Raw genomic sequence first — 15,222 nt, 5'->3', positions numbered from 1 at the left:
GTGTGTGTGTGTGTGTGTGTGTGTGTGTGTGTGTGTGTGTGTGCGTGTGTGTGTGTGTGTGTGCGTGTGTGTAGGTGCGTGCGTGTGTGTGCGTGCGTAAGTGCGTGTGCATGTGTGTGTGTGTGCGTGCGTAGGTGTGTGTGTGTGTGTGTGTGCGTGTGTGTGTGTGTGTGTGTGCGTGTGCGTAGGTGTGTGTGGTATGATATGATTTATGGTCAAATCTGTCTCCTATACGTTGTAAAAGTCTTCTCTAAAGAAGTCAGAAAATGTCAAGTAATCTCTTCAAATGCTTGTGTAAAATGTGTGTGTATAGGTTCTATGTTGCTCACCTAAAACACCACTGAGCTGTCCAAAAACATTGTATCATGAACGCTGCAATGCAATTTATGTTAACCATTTATATAGGTTTTCTTTAAGTGTGTCTCAGTTTAAGTAAACAATGTGAACATGCAATCAATGTTTACTAGATGTGGAATCCCCTTTGGATAATGTACCTTTAAATATCTATTTAAAGTGACGGTTATCTGTGCCACACAGTCTCTTAAAAATGTTCGGGTCATTTGTGCCATTTGTCTATTCAGAATGTTACGATTACTTTATCTACATATCTATTTATATTACTTTGGTCAGTGTGTGTTTCTTCATGTGAGCAAAACGGAACCTAATGTTTGAAGTAAAGTATCTGACTGTCGATCCTGGTGTTGCCAACCTGACTTAACCTCTCGTTTGTCAGACAGCACAGTTTAATGTGGAACATTTCTCAGGGATGCACAACTGGTATGCCTGCTCCCACGCACGGCCCACCTTCTGTAACGTCTGTAGGGACAGCCTCTCTGGCGTCACCTCCCATGGCCTGTCCTGTGAAGGTAAGACACACACACACACACACTCACATCTCTGTTTTATCTCTCCTAACACCTCTCCTCCTCATTTATCTCTCCGTCTCCTCATTAATGAGAGGATGCTGTCTTCTGTGTTTTCCCTTAATGCTGTGTGTCCCTCCTGGGCTGTGGTGGTTTCCTTAGTGCTGTGTGTCCCTCCTGGGCTGTGGTGGTTTCCTTAGTGCTGTGTGCCCTTCCTGGGCTGTGGTGGTTTCCTTAGTGCTGTGTGTCCCTCCTGGGCCGTGGTGGTTTCCTTAGTGCTGTGTGTCCCTCCTGGGCCGTGGTAGTTTGAATCATTCCTGGAGAGGTGGAGGGGGGATATAGTGTTAACAGGGCTGTACGATGGGGAATAGGACAGACTTACTTATTTCTATTTCCTCCCTGTGGAGTATAAGGTCACAACCAGGCTAACCCATCCAGGAAGTAGGACTATGAGCTCTTAGTAGAGCTGGGTTGGGGACTGTTCAATTTAACTATGCAGTCAATACCACTTTATGATATTATTTCAATTCAGATCAATTAAGAATAGTAGGGCAGTGCTGGAGCTGAATGATGGGCGATTGGTGTATTGGCTGGAGAAGTGAGGTGTGGGTTGAGAAGAGCTTACGATATGTCGTGACCTCTCTGCTGGCTAGTCTAGTGTGTAGTGTCCTCTCTGCTGGCTAGCCTAGTGTGAGAGGCTAATGATAACCCATTAATTGCCCTAAAATGAAGGGCTTCCTCTTTGAAGGCTCTTCAAAGGCTTTTATGGCTGTGTGTGTGGTGTGTGAGTGTGTGTGTTAATTCATGCTTAATGGTTCCAGATGATGTGGAACGTTAGACACACAATGTCTACGGTAGACACACACACACACACACACACACACACACACACACACACACACACACACACACACACACACACACACACACACACACACACACACACACACACACACACACACACACACACACACACACAGGCTATGCCAATTAGCACTAGAGGAATATACAGATGGTGTTCATTATGGTTGTCTGATGCATAAATAGTATTGGTACGTTGGTTGCACTTCCTTCACAGCTGAGGCGTGGACAAGTTGCGTCATTCCCACACCTGCACCTGTAGTTTTAATATAGTGTTGATTTAACATTGGAACAAATCATATACCGTCTGTCATTTTTTATTTTCCTAGGCAAGCCAGTAAAGAATACATTTTTATTTACAATGACGGCCTACCCCAACCAAACGATGCTGTGCCAATTGTGCGCCACCCTATTGGACTCCCAATCACGGCCGGATGTGATACAGCCTGGATTTGAACAAGGGGCTGTAGTGACACCTCTTGCACTGAGCTGCAGTGCCTTAGACCGCTGCTCCACTCGGGAGCCCTTGTTACTGTTAGGGGAAAAACATAGCTGTAATATTGAGAGGCAGTGTGTGTGTGTGAGAGAGAGGGGTGAGAGAGGCAAAGAGAGCTAGACAGAGAGCGAGAGAGAGGGGTGGGAGAGAGGCAGAGAGATTGAGAGGAGAGAGAGCAAGAGAGAGATGCAGAGAGAGCTAGACAGAGAGCGAGAGAGAGGGGTGGGAGAGAGGCAGAGAGATTGAGAGGAGAGAGAGATGCAGAGAGAGCTGGACAGAGAGCGAGAGCGAGGGGTGGGAGAGAGGCAGAGAGATTGAGAGGAGAGAGAGCAAGAGAGAGATTGGTGGGAGAGAGGCAGAGAGATTGAGAGGAGAGAGAGCAAGAGAGAGATTGGTGGGAGAGAGGCAGAGAGATTGAGAGGAGAGAGAGCAAGAGAGAGATGCAGAGAGAGCTAGACAGAGAGCGAGAGAGATTGGTGGGAGAGAGGCAGAGAGATGGAGAGGAGAGAGAGCAAGAGAGAGAGGCAGAGAGAGCTAGACAGAGAGCGAAAGAGAGGCAGAGAGAGCTTGACAGAGGGTGGGAGAGAGAGAAAGAGAGAGCTTACTCTCCTTCTCTGACACAACCTCTCATTACTGCAGTATATCAACCCCCCATTGTTCCAGTCTCCTCTGCAAACTGACTGTCTGAACCAGGACGGGCCAACCCTCCTTCCGCACATTTTCGCTCCAGCACCGCTCTAACAGACATCTGAATCTGCTATTTTAATCAGTTGCTCATCAGGACCTTGATTTGCTAGTGAGAGTAGTGTTGAAACCAAAGCCTATACACCCAGTAGCTCTCCAGATCAGAAGAAGGGTTGGTCTTCGTACCCGGGGGCTACATAAGCAATGGCAAATATGCAGAATTGCAGGAAATTTCCATAAAAAAATGTATAAATTTCTCTCAGCCTCAATTAGAACATGTGTAGAATAGCAGGAGATTAGCTTGAAAACTGTTAAATGTTATCTTAGCATTAGATGTGAACAATAGCATGAGATGAGAACATTTTTCTCTCTGCTCATGGCAAAATGTGTAGAATTATAGGAAATTAGCTTTGAATCTACACAATGTGTAGAATAGTATGACAAATTGCAGGAAGTTTTCCACTATAAAAAAACACAGTGGTTTCCCAAATCCGGTCTTGGGTCTAGGGCAGGGGTATTCAAATCCGATCCTGGAAGTCTGGTCTGGAGTACTGCTGTTTTATCTGATCATTAATTGTACCGACTTGGTGTCCCAGTTCTAAATCAGTCCTTCATTAGAGTGGAAGAATGAAAATCAGAAGTTAAACTGGCTTCAAGGTCCAGATATTGAATTAGCTTCGTCTAAGGTATCGATCATTAGCTCCTTGTAATTAATTCTGATTACATTGTTGTGGCTTCAATAAAGAATGACTGGATAGATACATAGGTTGCCGTACTCATGTGGCTCTGGTTCTGAGTAGTAGCAAACTTTTGTAATGAACATTACTTTGGCTCTTTTAGTCTCCTTTTTGGGACATTGGACCATGTGCCAATCTGTCTTTCAATTGATCATTTTGATTTTACCTTCATTTAACTAGGCAAGTCAGTTATGAACAAATTCTTGTTTTCAATGACGGCCTAGGAACAGTGGGTTAACTGCCTTGTTCAGGGGCAGAACGACAGATTTTTTACTTGTCAGCTCGGGGATTCAATCTTGTAACCTTTCGGTTACTAGTCCAACGCTCTAAAAGTTGGAAGCACAGAATGATCTGTATGCTGTAGCCTTAAGAGTTCACTTCACAAGAACTAAGGGGCCAAACCATGAAAAACAGCCCCAGACCATTATTCCTCCTCCACCAATCGTTGGCACGATGCATCGGGGCAGGTAGTGTCCTCGTGGCATCCACCAAACCCAGATTTGTCGATTGAACTGCCAGATGGTGAAGCGTGATTCATCACTACAGAGAACGCGTTTCCACTGCTCTATAGTCCAATGGTGGCGAGCTTTACACCACTCCGGTCAACGCTTGGCATCGCAGATGGTGTTCTTAGGCTTGTGTGCGGCTGCTTGGCCATGGAAACCCATTTCATGAAGCGCCCGACGAACAATTCTTGTTTCCAGAGGCAGTTTGCAACTCGATAGTGAGTGCTGTAGCACTGCGCTGTAGCACTCAGCGGTCCAGTTCTGTGAGCTTGTGTGGCCTACCACTGAGCCGTTGTTGCTCCAAGTCATTTCCACTTCACAATAACAGTACTTACAGTTGACCGGGGGCGGCTCTAGCAGGGCAGACATTTGAAGAACTGATTTGTTGGAAAGGTGGCATCCTATGACGGTGCCATGTTCAAAGTCGCTGTGCTCTTCAGTAAGGCCATGCTACTGATGATGTGTGTCTATGGAGATTGTATGGCTGTGTGCTCGATGTTGGACACCTGTCAGCAATGTGTGTGGCTTAAATAGCCAAGTCCACTAATTTGAAGGGGTGTCCACATACTCTTGTATAAACATTGCATTCAGAAAGCATTCAGACCCCTTGACTTTTACCACATTTTGTTACGTTACAGCCTTATTCTAAAATTGATTAAATCGTTTTTTTCTCATCAATCTACACACGATACCCCATAATGACAAAGCAAAATGTTTGCAAATCCCCCTCCCCCCCCACAAATGGAAATATCACATTTACATAAGTATTCAGACTCTTTACTCAGTACTTTGTTGAAGCACCTTGGGCAGCGAATACAGCCTCAAGTCTTCTTGAGTATGACGCTATAAGCTCGGCACACCTTTATTTGGGGAGTTTCTCCCATTCTTCTCTGCAGATCCTCTCAAGCTCTGTCAGGTTGGATGGGGAGCGTCCCTGCACGGCTATTTTCAGGTCTCACCAGAGATCTTTGATCGGGTTCAAGTCCGCTCTCTGGCTGGGCCACACAAGGACATTCAGAGACATTCACCGTCCCGAAGTCACTCCTGCGTTGTCTTAGCTGTGTGCTTATGGTCCTTGTTCTGTTGGACTGTGAACCTTCGCCCCAGTCTGAATTCCTGAGTATTCTGGAGCAGGTTTTTGTCAACGATCTCTCTGTAATTTGCTCCATTCATCTTTTCCTTGATCCTGACAAGTCTCCAAATCCCTGCTACTGAAAAACATCCCCACAGCATGACGCTGCCACCACCATGCTTCACCATAGGGAGGATGCCAGATTTCCTCCAGACGTGACGCTTGGCATTTAGGCCAAAGAGTTCAATCTTGGTTTCATCAGACCATAGAATCTTTCTTCTCAATGTTTGACAGTCCTTTTGGCAAAATCCAAGCTGGCTGTCATGTGCCTTTTCCTGAGGAGTGGCTTCTGTCTGACTACTGTAAAGGCCATAAAGGTAGAGTGCTGCAGAGATGGTTGTCCTTTTTCAATGGTTCTCCCATCTTCACAGAGGAACTCTGGAGCTCTGTCAGAGTGACCATTGGGTTCTTGGTCACCTCCCTGACCAAGGCCCTTCTTCCCCGATTGCTCAGTTTGGCATGGCAGACAGATCTAGGAAGAATCTTGGTGGTTACAAACTTCTTCCATCTAAGAATGATGGAGGCCACTGTGTTCTTGGGAACCTTCAATGCTGCAAAACTTGTTTGGTACCCTTCCCCAGATCTGTGCCTCAACACATCCTGTCTCTGAGCTCTACTGACAATTCCGTCGACCTCATGGCTTGGTTTTTGCTCTGACATGCACTGTCAACTGTGTGAACCTTTATATAGACAGGTGTGTGCCTTTCCAAATCATGTCCAATCAATTGAATTTACCACAGGTGGACTCCAATCAAGTTGTAGAAACATCTCAAGGATGATTAAAGGAAATAGGATCTACCTGAGCTCAATTTTGAGTCTCAAAGCAAAGGGTTTGAATACTATTTCATTTTTTTTTTTTAAACAAACCTGTTTCCACTTTGTCATTATGGGGTATTGCGTGTGGATTGATGAGGAAATGTTTTAACACTAATCCATTTTAGAATAAGGCTGTAATTTAACCAAATGTGGGGTCTCAATACTTACCGAATGCACATTCAGTGAATTGAAGACAAATTATGAAACACAGAGAAACAAAAGAATGAGAAAGAGAGGCTTTAAGTGGTGAGAACAGCGAGACAGACAGTTTCACAGCAATCAGAGATGCTTCTGTTTCACTTTGATTTCCTGCTCCGGACGATCAATAGGGATTGATGAGTGCCCCACACACACCAGCTATCCTCTGGCTACAAACAGTCTGAAACCACGGAACTGATCTCTATGAAAAAAAAAAATCTCATATCCGTCTGCAATCGATGTTTCCCTAATGTAACTCTAAATCCTGTTAGTGAACATTTAGTCAACATTTAGTAACATTAAGAGAACACAATACTGTTTATCACTGTCTGCCAATGGCAAGGAGTGGCGCTGGCCAATTAGCCTTGATTTCCCGGTGTGTGTGTGTGTGTGTGTGTGTGTGTGTGTGTGTGTGTGTGTGTGTGTGTGTGTGTGTGTGTGTGTGTGTGTGTGTGTGTGTGTGTGTGTGTGTGTGTGTGTGTGTGTGTGTGTGTGTGTGTGTTTGCGTGTCAGTGCGTGCCTGTACGTGTGCGTGTGTCCTCATCTGAGTGTTGTTTTCGACAATGGAATTTTCCAAGTCCAGTCATTTTTCATGTTTGGTTGTTAAGTGCCTCCTCATCTATAATGAATATACATTATGGACACACACTCCACCAGTGGCCAGATATCAAGTATTCCTTCTGCATTTACGTTTTAGTTCATTCTTATGCAAAGCCACTCACAATAAGTGCCTGACCGGTCGGCCGTCATATATAGACTGTACTGTATATATGCAGAGGTTACAGTGGGTTACAGTCTCTCTCTCACCTGGGGTTTTACAGCTCATTGTTCTGAGCGGCCTGGGGGCCTGTGACAGGGATCCAGACTACATGCTCCATGCCTCTGACACTTACATTCCCTATTATGCGAGTGGAGATGTATTTAAATGCAGTGAATTCTAAAATGTGCCTTATTTGGTCGTGAGGTTACAATAGGCACTCTCTGGTACTTCAATTAATCACTTCAACACCATTGATCCATTGTGGGCTATTTTAACACCCCCCCCCAAAAAAAGCTGCTTGATTAATTCATTGGTATTGGTTTCCCTGCTAAAAGGTTAAATAAAGTACAACCCTGGTAGTGTAACAGTATCAGTGTGTTAACCTGATGGTGGTGTGTTAACCTGATGGTGGTTGCAGAGTGGTCAGTGTGTTAACCTGGTGGTGGTTGTAGAGTGATCAGTGTGTTAACCTGGTGGTGGTTGTAGAGTGATCAGTGTGTTAACCTGATGGTGGTTGCAGAGTGATCAGTGTGTTAACCTGGTGGTGGTGTGTTAACCTGATGGTGGTTGCAGAGTGATCAGTGTGTTAACCTGATGGTGGTTGCAGAGTGATCAGTGTGTTAACCTGATGGTGGTTGCAGAGTGATCAATGTGTTAACCTGATGGTGGTTGCAGAGTGATCAGTGTGTTAACCTGATGGTGGTTGCAGAGTGATCAGTGTGTTAACCTGATGGTGGTTGCAGAGTGATCAGTGTGTTAACCTGATGGTGGTTGCAGAGTGATCAGTGTGTTAACCTGATGGTGGTTGCAGAGTGATCAGTGTGTTAACCTGATGGTGGTTGTAGAGTGATCAGTGTGTTAACCTGATGGTGGTTGCAGAGTGATCAGTGTGTTAACCTGATGGTGGTTGCAGAGTGATCAATGTGTTAACCTGATGGTGGTGTGTTAACCTGATGGTGGTTGCAGAGTGATCAGTGTGTTAACCTGATGGTGGTGTGTTAACCTGATGGTGGTGTGTTAACCTGATGGTGGTTGTAGAGTGATCAGTGTGTTAACCTGATGGTGCTTGCAGAGTGATCAGTGTGTTAACCTGGTGGTGGTTGCAGAGTGATCAGTGTGTTAACCTGATGGTGGTGTGTTAACCTGATGGTGGTTGCAGAGTGATCAGTGTGTTAACCTGATGGTGGTTGTAGAGTGATCAGTGTGTTAACCTGATGGTGGTTGCAGAGTGATCAGTGTGTTAACCTGATGGTGGTTGCAGAGTGATCAGTGTGTTAACCTGATGGTGGTGTGTTAACCTGATGGTGGTTGTAGAGTGATCAGTGTGTTAACCTGATGGTGGTTGTAGAGTGATCAGTGTGTTAACCTGATGGTGGTTGCAGAGTGATCAGTGTGTTAACCTGATGGTGGTTGCAGAGTGATCAGTGTGTTAACCTGATGTTGGTGTGTTAACCTGGTGGTGGTTGTAGAGTGATCAGTGTGTTAACCTGATGGTGGTTGCAGAGTGATCAGCGTGTTAACCTGATGGTGGTTTGTTAACCTGATGGTGGTTGTAGAGTGATCAGTGTGTTAACCTGATGGTGGTTGTAGAGTGATCAGTGTGTTAACCTGATGGTGGTGTGTTAACCTGATGGTGGTGTGTTAACCTGATGGTGCTTGCAGAGTGATCAGTGTGTTAACCTGGTGGTGGTTGCAGAGTGATCAGTGTGTTAACCTGGTGGTGGTTGTAGAGTGATCAATCAGTGTGTTAACCTGATGGTGGTGTGTTAACCTGATGGTGGTGTGTTAACCTGATGGTGCTTGCAGAGTGATCAGTGTGTTAACCTGGTGGTGGTTGTAGAGTGATCAGTGTGTTAACCTGATGGTGGTTGCAGAGTGATCAGTGTGTTAACCTGGTGGTGGTTGCAGAGTGATCAGTGTGTTAACCTGATGGTGGTGTGTTAACCTGATGGTGGTTGCAGAGTGATCAGTGTGTTAACCTGGTGGTGGTTGTAGAGTGATCAGTGTGTTAACCTGGTGGTGGTTGTAGAGTGATCAGTGTGTTAACCTGATGGTGGTTGCAGAGTGATCAGTGTGTTAACCTGGTGGTGGTTGTAGAGTGATCAGTGTGTTAACCTGGTGGTGGTTGTAGAGTGATCAGTGTGTTAACCTGGTGGTGGTTGTAGAGTGATCAGTGTGTTAACCTGATGGTGGTTGCAGAGTGATCAGTGTGTTAACCTGATGGTGGTGTGTTAACCTGATGGTGGTTGTAGAGTGATCAGTGTGTTAACCTGATGGTGGTTGTAGAGTGATCAGTGTGTTAACCTGATGGTGGTTGCAGAGTGATCAGTGTGTTAACCTGATGGTGCTTGCAGAGTGATCAGTGTGTTAACCTGATGTTGGTGTGTTAACCTGGTGGTGGTTGTAGAGTGATCAGTGTGTTAACCTGATGGTGGTTGCAGAGTGATCAGTGTGTTAACCTGATGGTGGTTTGTTAACCTGATGGTGGTGTGTTAACCTGATGGTGGTTGCAGAGTGATCAGTGTGTTAACCTGATGGTGGTTGTAGAGTGATCAGTGTGTTAACCTGATGGTGGTTGTAGAGTGATCAGTGTGTTAACCTGATGGTGGTGTGTTAACCTGATGGTGGTGTGTTAACCTGATGGTGCTTGCAGAGTGATCAGTGTGTTAACCTGGTGGTGGTTGCAGAGTGATCAGTGTGTTAACCTGGTGGTGGTTGTAGAGTGATCAATCAGTGTGTTAACCTGATGGTGGTGTGTTAACCTGATGGTGGTGGTGCTTGCAGAGTGATCAGTGTGTTAACCTGGTGGCGGTTGCAGAGTGATCAGTGTGTTAACCTGATGGTGGTGTGTTAAATTGATGGTGGTTGCAGAGGGATTATCTAGGGCTTTAACACCGTAATCCTCTAGTCTAGGACAGTATCGGTGTATACTGCACACACACACACACACACACACACACACACACACACACACACACACACACACACACACACACACACACACACACACACACACACACACACACACACATTTGGTTATGGTAGAAAATAGAGGTAAGTGGATTGGCTCTGGTCCTCAGGGGCTGTCTTCCCTCTGTCTGTTACACACAGGCCTTAGGCAGAATGGCAGAGAGTCTGACAGAGCAGGCTTAGGATGAAGCTCAGCCACCGGAACAGTTAGCGCTCTCGCTGCGCCTTTAGACTCACTCTTCAGGCCGTGCTAGAGCTGGGGAATGGAAAACAGTGTGTGTGGCTAGTAACTCACCCATCACCTAACAGCTCTCTGTTTATCAGGCAGTGTTTCATTCTGGGGTGAAACCTCTCTCACCAGCTTCGCTCACTGGAGTGTAGAGCATGATGCACTATGTAGTTGTTGTTGTTGTTGTTGACTAACCAGGTGTGTTTGTTGTTGTTGTTTTGTCTTCCAGTGTGTAAATTCAAAGCTCACAAGCGGTGTGCCGTCAGGGCCACCAACAACTGCAAATGGACCACACTGGCCTCTATAGGCAAAGACATCATCGAGGACGAGGATGGGGTAACTGTGTGTGTGTGTGTGTGTGTGTGTGTGTGTGTGTGTGTGTGTGTGTGTGTGTGTGTGTGTGTGTGTGTGTGTGTGTGTGTGTGTGTGTGTGTGTGTGTGTGTGTGTGTGTGTGTGTGTGTGTGTGTGTGTGTGTGTGTGTGTGTGTGTGCAAAATATATGCACCCGGTCCTGTCAGTTGCTCTGGAGAATCTGAGTGTCTGCTAAATGACTCAAATGTCATTGTAATAAATGTGTACATGCTTGTGTATGTGTGAATCTGTGTATGAGCGAAGGATAGAGTAAGAAGGTAGAACATGTAATCATATATTTCTAGAGTGATATATTACTGTATGTTGTATGTGACTGACTCTCTGTCATCTCTGTCCTGTAGATCGCCATGCCCCACCAGTGGCTGGAGGGAAACCTGCCTGTTAGTGCCAAGTGTGCTGTGTGTGACAAGACCTGTGGCAGCGTGCTCCGACTGCAGGACTGGCGCTGTCTCTGGTGCAAAGCCATGGTGTGTGTGTGTGTGTGTGTGTGTGTGTGTGTGTGTGTGTGTGTGTGTGTGTGTGTGTGTGTGTGTGTGTGTGTGTGTGTGTGTGTGTGTGTGTGTGTGTGTGTGTGTGTGTAGTAACACCATCTCTCTGTGTTATTCTAGGTACACACAGTGTGTATGGACCTGTACCCCAGGAAATGTCCGCTGGGCCAGTGTAAAGTCTCTGTCATCCCTCCTACTGCCCTCAACAGTATCGACTCTGACGGTACACACACACATACACACACACGTACGCACACACGCACAAACACACGCACAAACACAGGCACGTACGCACACACACACCCACGTACGCACACACACAAACAAACACACACGCACACACACACAAACACCCACACACACACAAACCCACACACAACTTGTTTGCTCCCACCCGTGTGTGTGTGTGCGTGTGTATGCTTGTGGGTGCCAGGAAATTGTGAGTGGGTGTTTTATTAACAGGTGTATAAAAGAGCTATTTCAGGCTGGAGCAAACACACAAGCAAGCACGCACGCACGCACGCACACACACACACACACACACACACACACACACACACACACACACACACACACACACACACACACACACACACACACACACACACACACACACACACACACACACACACACACACACACACACACACACTCTCTCACGCACACACACACACAAACAGAGTAGGGGAGAGGCTGATTGTGTCGGCAAACTAGTAGTCTGGTTCACACTAACTACACTGTTAAAATGAAGTGTTTTGTAACACCAAAAACTTGAAGGAGACAACCTTCACTTTGCTGGAGTACTGAAACACGTTATCCTGAGGTGTTCTGAAACATGACATGGTGTGATGTAACCAACCTCATATCATAGTTTCACTTTGGAATCGACTCATTCATTTTGTGTGGTTACAGGGTTAATTCCACATGGTCAAAGGGTTAATTCCACATGGTCAAAGGGTTAATTCCACATGGTCAAAGGGTTAATTCCACATGGTTAAAGGGTTAATTCCACATGGTTACAGGGTTATTCCACATGGTTACAGGGTTATTCCACATGGTTACAGGTTAATTCAATGTGTGGTTACAGGGTTAAGTCCTCATGGTTACAGGGTTAATTCCACATGGTTACAGGGTTAATTCCACATGGTTACAGGGTTATTCCACATGGTTACAGGTTAATTCATTGTGTGGTTACAGGGTTAAGTCCACATGGTTACAGGGTTAATTCCACATGGTTACAGGGTTAATTCCACATGGTTACAGGGTTATTCCACATGGTTACAGGTTAATTCAATGTGTGGTTACAGGGTTAAGTCCACATGGTTACAGGGTTAATTCCTCGTGGTTACAGGGTTAATTCCTCATGGTTACAGGGTTAATTCCACGTGGTTACAGGGTTAATTTCTCATGGTTACATGGTTAATTCCTCATGGTTACAGGGTTAATTCCATGTAGTTACAGGGTTAATTCCTCATGGTTACAGGGTTAATTCCACGTGGTTACAGGGTTAATTCCTCATAGTTACAGGGTTAATTCCTCATGGTTACAGGGTTAATTCCTCATGGTTACAGGGTTAATTCCACGTGGTTACAGGGTTAATTCCTCATGGTTACAGGGTTAATTCCTCATGGTTACATGGTTAATTCCACGTAGTTACAGGGTTAATTCCTCATAGTTACAGGGTTAATTCCTCATGGTTACAGGGTTAATTCCACGTAGTTACAGGGTTAATTCCTCATGGTTACATGGTTAATTCCACGTGGTTACAGGGTTAATTCCTCATAGTTACAGGGTTAATTCCTCATGGTTACAGGGTTAATTCCACGTGGTTACAGGATTAATTTCTCATGGTTACAGGGTTAATTCCTCATGGTTACATGGTTAATTCCATGTAGTTACAGGGTTAATTCCTCATGGTTACAGGGTTAATTCCACGTGGTTACAGGGTTAATAAGGCTGTTTCCATTCAGTATCATCAAGTACTCTCCCTGCTTGGGTAACGGATATGAAACGGCTAGCTTAGTTATCGGTGGTGCACGCTAAAAAGCATTACAATCGGTGACGTCACTTGCTCTGAGACCTTGAAGTAGTGGTTCCCTTTGCTCTGCAAATGCCGCAGCTTTTGTGGAGGGATGGGTAACGATGCTTCGTGGGTGACTGTTGTTGATGTGTGCAGAGGGTCCCTGGTTTGCGCCCGGGTATGGGCGAGGGGACGGTCTAAAGTTATACTGTTACACTTGCATGAAAACGGTGAACTGCGATGGTGCGGTGGTCTAAGCAATGTTCTCTGGCTCAGAGTCTGGTGAGTTTGAGCCCAGTGCTGTGCCATTGTATTTTCTTTGTTGTTGTGAGCGCCGACGCAGGCAAATATCCACGTCCTCGGGACCCTTTCAAACGTCCCAAATCGATGGCTCTGTCTTGTGACCAAGCCTGGTTGTAACCAATGACATGTATAAACCCTGGATCGCTGATGCTTTGTGTTGACCATTGAGAGGCTTTAAAGCCACCAGTCAGTCATATTCGCACAAATCTTTCTAAATAAAGTGGAGAAATAAAATTCGGTGTGGAATTCAAACAACAACACAAATCCACAGAAACGTCAATCAATATTTATGCCGCAAACCATTTGCATCTTTGAACCATTGAATGTATGAGATACTCTTCTGATGCTGCCTTTTGCATGTACATAATCCCCACAGTGTGTTTTCACACCTCCCTTATAAACAATTATATTCATATTGAAGAACCACTTTGGGTGTTTTCAGAGTACCTCTTTTCTGTTGTAAAACACTTTCTGTGTATTACTTACATTGGGTTTACAATCCAACACCTTCCAGACACCAGATTTCAGGATAGATGCATTACTTTCCACGGCTTTATTACACAATCATGGTGTTTTGAGAGGAGTTTGAGCTAGGAAAACGGTACTCCTCCCTCTACTCCCCCCACTCTCTCTCTGTTCCCTCCCCTCTTTCTCTCCATATCTCCCCATGTCTCCCTCCCTTCTCTCCCCATGTCTCCCTCCCTTCTCTCCCCATGTCTCTCCCTCTCCATCTTTTCCTCTCCTCTGTCTTCTAAATATATTTATCTCACTCTCTTCCATTCTCTCAAGCTCCCCTGTCCATCCGCCCCTCCCCCTTCGTGCAAGGATTGCCCCTTCCCCAGTACAGGTTTGAGAGAGCTCTAATCTAATTGGCAGCTGGCGGACTGTGGCACGTGCTGGAACGTTGTGACTTTCATCTCCTCCTCCCTCTTTCCCATTTCTTTCCCCCTCCACTTCCCCCTCTCCATCTCTCCCATCTCTGCTCCGCTGCTGACAAGATCAGAGAAAGAGAAGGTGAGAGAGAGACGGAGACAGAGAGATAGCGAGAGAAGAGAGAAATACAGGGGGATAGAGAGAGAAGAGAAAGGCAACGAGATGTGTGGGTGGAGAGGGTGATTAAAGGGAGGAGGGATAGAAAGAGGAGAGAGAGAGAGAGAAAGACAGGGCGAGAGAGAGAGAGAAAGACAGGGCGAGAGAGAGAGAGAGAGAAAGACAGGGCGAGAGAGAGACATTGTATATATATATATATATATAATATGACATTTGTAATGTCTTTACTGTTTTTAAACTTCTGCATGTGTAATGTTTACTGTTAATTTTGGTTGTTTTTCACTTTATATATTCACTTTGTATGTTGTCCACCTCACTTGCTTTGGCAATGTTAACACATGTTTCCCATGCCAATAAAGCCCTTGAATTGAATTGAATTGAATTGAATTGAGAGACAGAGAGAGAGAGAGAGACAGAGAGAGAGAGAGAGTGGGGATAGAGAGAGAAGAGGCAACGAGATGTGGAGGATGGAGAGGGGGATTAAAGGGAGGAGGGATAGAGAGAGAGAGAGGCAAGAGATGTGGAGGATGGAGAGGGGATTAAAGGGAGGAGGATAGAGAGAGAGAGAGAGAGGGGGATAGATAGAGAGAGAGAGAGAGGGGGGATAGAGAGAGAGAGAGGGGATAGAGAGAGGGGGATAGAGAGAGAGGGGATAGAGAGAGAAGAGAGAGAGAGAGAGAGGCGGGGTAGAGAGAAGAGAGGCAATGAGGGTGTGGAGGACAGGGCCCAAGGGGAAT

General features: G+C 45.6%; 1 protein-coding gene across 1 annotated transcript in view; it reads left to right on the top strand.

Annotated features, from left to right (window-relative positions):
• Positions 1–15,222, top strand: part of LOC118371360 (diacylglycerol kinase eta-like) — a 203,899-nt gene that overhangs the window by 68,229 nt on the left and 120,448 nt on the right. Inside the window, 4 exon segments of the mRNA XM_052493069.1 lie at positions 734–866; positions 10,482–10,588; positions 10,966–11,091; positions 11,233–11,335. Coding sequence (XP_052349029.1) covers positions 734–866; positions 10,482–10,588; positions 10,966–11,091; positions 11,233–11,335 — 469 coding nt within the window.

This window comes from Oncorhynchus keta, chromosome 34 (genome assembly GCF_023373465.1).
Source record: "Oncorhynchus keta strain PuntledgeMale-10-30-2019 chromosome 34, Oket_V2, whole genome shotgun sequence".
NCBI classification, from domain to species: domain Eukaryota; kingdom Metazoa; phylum Chordata; class Actinopteri; order Salmoniformes; family Salmonidae; genus Oncorhynchus; species Oncorhynchus keta.
The sequence above is the reverse complement of the archived record's forward strand: the minus strand, read 5'-3'. Positions and strand labels throughout refer to the sequence as shown.